At 38.3% G+C, this 6560-nt stretch overlaps 1 protein-coding gene across 1 annotated transcript in view; it reads right to left on the bottom strand.

The window, feature by feature from the left end:
• The window catches only part of ATP10B (ATPase phospholipid transporting 10B (putative)), a 96010-nt gene that overhangs the window by 3305 nt on the left and 86145 nt on the right, over positions 1–6560 (bottom strand). The window contains exon 21 of the mRNA XM_012807795.1: positions 3329–3516. Within this exon, the coding sequence (XP_012663249.1) occupies positions 3329–3516 (188 nt within the window). The remainder of the gene's footprint in view (positions 1–3328; positions 3517–6560) is intronic.

The following is a 6560-nucleotide window of genomic DNA, read 5'->3' as shown; positions in this document are numbered from 1 at the left end:
CTGTATCCGGGTTAATGCAAAAGATGAAAAGATGTAAAGTCTCCATCTTTTTGTATGACTGAATAGTATTCCATGGTATACATATATACAAACCCCAGGTTATTAATCCATTGATGTGTTGATTGATGGGGACTTAGATAAAAATAATTTTTAAGTCCACAGTAGTGACTGCTATGTTTATGGGAAGAAGCTAAAGTTGGAAGATCAGAAAACCTGGATGGAAGCCTGACACGTATCATGCTAAGGACATAAGTCAGCAAAGAAAATAAAGAAGAAGAAGAAAAAAAAAAGAAAATAAAGAAGTAGTAGGAGAAAAACCAAGAGTGTGTTGACTCACCAAAGCCAAGATAGAAGTATCCAAGGACTGTCCCCTTCTATTGCAGCTAATTAAAAAGTTGCATTGGGTTTTAAGGTTGATACACTACTTACTTTTGTTTCATCTGTAAAATAATTCATATTTCTGGTTTAAGAGAGTTTATTCTGTCCTTTTATACTGGTTGAGTTAATTAGACCAAGGTTACTGAGGTCATGGTTTGTGGGCCAATTTTCACAGGCTTGGTAAGTAAAATCAATCTCTATTTATAATAAATATTGCTTACAACTTGAAGTGAACACACACAGTTTTCTACAGCAAACATTCTGTCATGTGGCTTTCTATAAACAAACAGTAGTTTTCTAAGATTGCAAAGCCAGTAGTCCTTAGAACTATTAAAATAATCCTTTCACTATCACAGGAAATCTCTTTGCCTTTCTTAGTAAACAAAATTTAAATAGATATTTGACTTTATTATGATAATATAGAATAAGCAAAGATTTAACTTCTGTGTTATGGTTACTTGCAAGTAAATATTTGCTACCTTTTTCCTAACTTGCTTCTCATCTGTTTAACAAGCTGTAAGGAGGAGTGCTTGTCCTCCCCAAGTACATGTGCCAATCGCCTTTGCATCATCTTCAAGGACCCTCATCCAGCTGCTGCTCCAGCCTTGCACACTCCGGCTCCAAGCATGTTTTCTAGTCAAGGCAGAGATAAAGAGCGTGGAGCTTATACTGTTCTCTTTGCATATCCCAGATAAGATACAGAACAGAAGAGCTCACACTTGGCTAGTGGTGGTCACAACTGTGTTTAACCTTAAAAGTGGGGGAAAAAAGCCCTCATGTTTGAGGCCCATTCTAATGAGGGTATGATCCTCACGGCCTCTCCCAGGGGTCTTCTCCCCAGGGAGTGGGGGGGGGTGGTTTGTGCTTGCTCTTGATTGCTTCTCACTTTACACCGCAGGGCCCTCTGTTAATACCACTTTCTCCTGTGTTATAGTCAGACTCATGTCTAATTGTCCACTGGAGGCTTATTAAGAACAAAGGTCCTGATTTATTCATCTTTCTGCTCTTTTGAAATCCATTGCTCATTTCTTTCAGGGTGCTAGGGAGAAAGTGTGCTACGGAGGTTAAATAAAGATAAGGAGATACCTTCTCAACAGGAGTTGATGGTCAGACAAAGGACATATAAGTAATTTGTAATACCTGGGAACAAGGTAACACAGAGATACATATGGACGATGGGGACATAGGAGAGAGGGAGGTGCTTCAGCTTGAGGAAGGTAGGTGAAGTCATAGAGCCTCTGGAATCAGTCATGCCTTATATGATGTTAAAAGGTGAGGAGGTTTGGTGATGGGAAGGGCATTCCAAATAGAAGGAACACAGGAGCAGAGGCAGGGAGGTGAGAGGCCCTGGGCCTTTACAGAAGCTCAAGTAATTTAGTGGTATGGAGCCCAAAATTTGAAGCAAGAAATCAGGAGATGAGGCTGTCAAGACCAGCAGGGGCCAAACAGAGAAGTTGTGCACACAGCTTCGATCTTGACCAAGGCTTATGAAGTTCACTGACTGCAATGGTATTTGCCATGTTGGTAATTTTTGCCTCCAATCTTGCATTGGAGGTCAAGGTTCTGAGGTGGGTTAAGAAGAAATGTATAGCAAAGTATGTTTAGCAAGCCACTAAACTTATTAAAGGAAGCAAGCCCTGTTGCTGATGGTCTCTGCTTAATTTTGGGATAGGAAAAGTTTGGTACAATGTTGCAATTGCCTGTTGACTCCAACATAGAATGACAAAGTGGCTCAATCAGAGTGGTGAGAATCTGGTGATGGATAGAGGCTAAGTCTCACCTGTGGGGTTGTCATGGCAAGTTCCCTGGTTGCCCTGACTGGAGAGTATGGACTGCAGAGTAGGACTGGCCTGTGAGTTGGGAGAACACAGCTGCCACTAAGATTTGTGGTAGGCTTATTGTCCCTCTTGGGGCTTGAGCAGGCGGGCCCAGAAACATTGCTCTATGCAACTCTTTGCTTATGGCAAAAACAAGATGAGAAGCTAGATCAGAGAGGGTATGTCGAGAGTGAGCTCCCAGGCAAGGCAAGGCTTTATTGTTGCTGTTGCTATTTTTCTGGAAAAGGAGAATGCAGAGGTTTTATCCTGGAAACATCAGAAATAGTCTCTGGGCATTGATGATTTATTTAGCTAATGCAGATTTTATATGGAGTGAGTGTGAGTGTTTAAACAAATCTGAGTAGTACCACGTATTAAATTCTTCCTTCTAACATCTACATTTCATCTGGCTTCCTGCAGTTTTTGCCTCTGTCCCTGTAGGTGTTTAGATGTGAGATGCTTAAAGTAATGTATACAGGACCCACAGAATTTTTCAAAATGATTCCTCATCACACAATTAAACTTGTAAGGCAGGAGGGGAGAAATTGTTACTCCCATTTTTTTTTTTTTTTGAGACAGAGTCTCACTATGCCACTCTCGCTAGAGTGCTGTGGCTTCACAGCTCACAGCAACCTCCAACTCTTAGGCTTAGGTGATTCTCTTGCCTCAGCTGCCCAAGTAGCTGAGACTACAGGCACCTGCCACAATGCCTACCTATTTATTTTTGTTGCAGTTGTCATTGTTGTGTTAGCTGGCCTGGGCCAGGTTCGAACCTGCCAGCCTCGTTCTTACGAAATATATATTGTTTTCATATAGGCTGCCAGCCTCAATGTATATGGCTGGTGCACTACTCACTGAGCTATAGGCACCAAGCCTGTTACTCTCATTTTATAGATGTCATAACCAAGGCCACACCAGATTTGGTGATGTTGCTAGTCTGTGGCTGATTTGAGACCAGAGTCCATGTTATTTGCTTCCTGGTTGTCATTGTTCTTTCTGTCCTAGGACTCTGTCCCTAGAACAACAGCCTCAAGGTTCTAAGCAGAAATCAAATTCAAGACTCTCGAGTTATGAAATGGCTTATTAAGGGGTGACTGGTAATACTAGGAATGAAACAGCCCCAGAGCTCAAACCTTGGGAGAAGAGCCGCAACTGGTGTGAGGAAGCAGACGAGGTAGAAAGTGAGGTCTGAGAACTGGACTTCCATCACCCAATAGGGATTGGTGGGGCTGTTACAGGTGACACAGGTAGCGTTGTACAGTAGGGATACTGCGAAGTACATCAGGAAGCTGCCTAGGAGGATGAGCCCATGGATTATGGTCTGTGGAGGGAAAAAGAAGTAAATATTACTGACGCTTAGGGGACAGTGCAGTCGTGCTTCTTGGTTAACGGGTAATGCTGCTTTAAACTTTTTTGAAATTCAACACTTGTATAAAAAATTCAGAGAAGTACATAACTTAGCAAATCATTATAGAACAAATACCCATGTTGCTGCCACCAATTTGAAGTGCCCCCAAGCCCCTACATCTTCTGCTCTACCCCTCACTTCGGTGAGAATTTCCATGCTAGTCTTAGTAGTTTTACCACTTGTCTAGGTTTCTCTCTATAACCTGTGTTTAAATATTGGACACGTAGAATCCTGTTTTGTGTAATTTTTGTCTTTTCCCCTAAGCATTACGTTTGTGTGATGAGTCAGCTTTTCCATATGGAGTGGTGGTTTATTCATTTTCAAGGCAGTGCGGTGTTCTGTTCTCTGATCTGATCTTGTCTTGCTTGATTTTTCTCTTTTTTCATTTTTGTCCTTATTTTAAAAACAATTTTCTGTTTTAAAAATGGATATATATACATAGATGTACCTATTTTGGGGGGGGGGTTCATGTGATAATTTGATACACTCATATAAACAAATCAGGGTAACGAGGATATCCGTCACCTCAATATTTATTTTTTCCTTAAGATTTCAGTTATCCTCTTCGGGCTATTTTAAAATATACAATGATTAATATTGATTATATCACCCTACTGTTCATTTAAAAATACTCTTTGTATAATTTTGTTTTCCCTCTTTACTGGTTCGGACATTTCTTACTCCAATTCTATTTTGTTCAATAATATCTCAATAAATGATAACAAGCCACTTACTACAGCCTAAAGTTTATAACTAGTTTTCCCTCCTCTTAAATTACACAAGAGTTTTAGAGCATTTTAGATCTCTCTTTATTTTTTTTATTTCAGTCTCCTTTATTCCATAAATATTTACAAAATATCAACTATAGGCAAAACATTGAGATAACATTTTAGATCTCTTTATTCCACACCTGACTTATAGGGTATTGCTGCTGTTTAATTGTACCAGCTTATAAAATCACCTAAGTCATTGTTAGTCTTGTTTAATATGGTGAGTATTTACGAAGACCTACTCAGGTGTCTGTCACTTCCCATGTCTTGGTCCCTTCTTACACCTTTATCTCCATCTGCGGTATCTTCCCTTTTCCTTTCAGTACATCCTTTAAAATTTCCCTTCAGGGGCATATGATGGTGATATACTTTCTCATGATTTATTTTATCCTTATTCTTGAAAGCTATTTTGATGATTATAGAATGCTTGTTTGGTGGTTATTTTCTGTGTATATTTAAGATAGTATTCCACTGTCTTCTGGCTTCCATTGTTGCTATTGAAAGTTAGCAATCTTTTATCCTTTTATTCCTTAGAAAGATACCTTTATCTTCAATATCCGCCTGCTTTTTACAACTTTTACTTTGCCGTTTTTTGTTCTATAGTTCTCTTATGATAGAATGAGTATGGATTTCTTTTTCTTTATCTTGCTTGGGTTTTGCTGACCTTGAATCATCTTTTCTGCAAAACTCTCATGATCTTTTCAAATATTGCCTTTGTTTTACTCTCTTTTCTTTTCTTTCTGAGACTCTGATCAAATGTTTGTTAGATCTTTTCAGATAGTACTTTATTTTCTATGTCCCTTAATACCAATCACTTCTATAATTTTACTTTTGTCTTTGTTCTATATTCTGGCAATTTATTTTGATCAACTTTCTAATTTTCCCCTTAGGCCAACTATCAAAACTTAACTTATAGTTATAGTAGGTTTTATTTCTAAATGCTCTTTTGATCTCTTTTCCAATTTCTTAGGTAACTTTGTAGAGTTTACTGATCCCTGTAGATATTTTAAAGCTTATGCTTTATTTCTTTAGACACAGTAAACATAGTTTTTCTATAACTTATATTTGATAATTTCCATATCTGAAATATTTATTTCTGATATTTATGATCTACACTCACGGCTTTTGTTTTCTTGTGAGCTTCATTATTTATTTATTTTTATTAAATCATAGCTGTGTACATTAATGGATGTGTGATTCTTATGGTCCTTGAAAAATTAGTAGGAAGAATTTAAGGCTTAAGATAAAGGTATCTTTGTCCAGAAAGAATGTATACATGTTTTGCAGCCTTTAGGCACTGGCAGTCTTGAGTCATTAAACTGAATTCAAAATTTGGCCTTTATCCAGGTAATGTGGATCTGGGCTACAAATTTATGTGAGACTACCCCATGCCCATAATTTCCCAGGGCTGATGCTTATGTTGTTTTTTTTGCTCTGTTTAGCCAGAGGAGAAAATCCCTATAGTCTGCTGGGGATGGGCAAGGGGGATATACAGGTACATTTTTGGATTTATCTTACCCTGCAGTCATAGCCTCTGGGATCCTAATTTAATGTGGTCTTAATGTAGTAGACTCCTACCTTGGGAGCCTGGGTTTTGATTTTTGAACTTTTGCTCAATCAAGTCTGCCAAAAACAAAGTTCATTTTGGGCAGAGTTACAAATAACCCCAAAGAAAACAGAAGTGTCATCTCAGCTTGCTTCTCTAGAACCCCTCTTTCCCTGAGATTTGGTCATTACTCTCTTGTCACCTTGTTCATGCTTTTAAGGGGTTAAAAAAATATTATTCAGTATTTTCATTTGTTTTCAATGGGAGAAGTGATCTGAACAAATCAGCTTCTGTTTCTGAAGAAGAAAACATTTAGCTAACTTTTTTAATTGCTTTGGTGAAGGATTGTGAAAATTGACACAGATCTTAAAAATTCTTTTTATATTTGCACCCTGGGAAGAAACAGACTCTTTTCCTGCTTCAAGTATTTTCAAAAAGGAAATATATTTTTCACAATGACTTTAGTAGCTGGCTCTTTTCCCAAGAGTACCAGAAATCACAGATAACTATGGAGGTACTTGGGAGATGCATGCTAAACAGTGTTTTTCTTTTTTAAAAGCAGATGAGTGTAGTGCTTTGAGAAAGAGGGCTGAGAGAACAATCAGAGAAGATGCAGAATCTTTAATTTCAACCCCCCCCCC

The sequence above is a fragment of the Otolemur garnettii genome, unplaced genomic scaffold, assembly GCF_000181295.1.
Source record: "Otolemur garnettii isolate 467f Iridium unplaced genomic scaffold, OtoGar3 scaffold00003, whole genome shotgun sequence".
Classification (NCBI taxonomy): Eukaryota; Metazoa; Chordata; class Mammalia; order Primates; family Galagidae; genus Otolemur; species Otolemur garnettii.
Note: the sequence above shows the minus strand (reverse complement) of the source record. Positions and strands in the feature narration are given on the sequence as shown.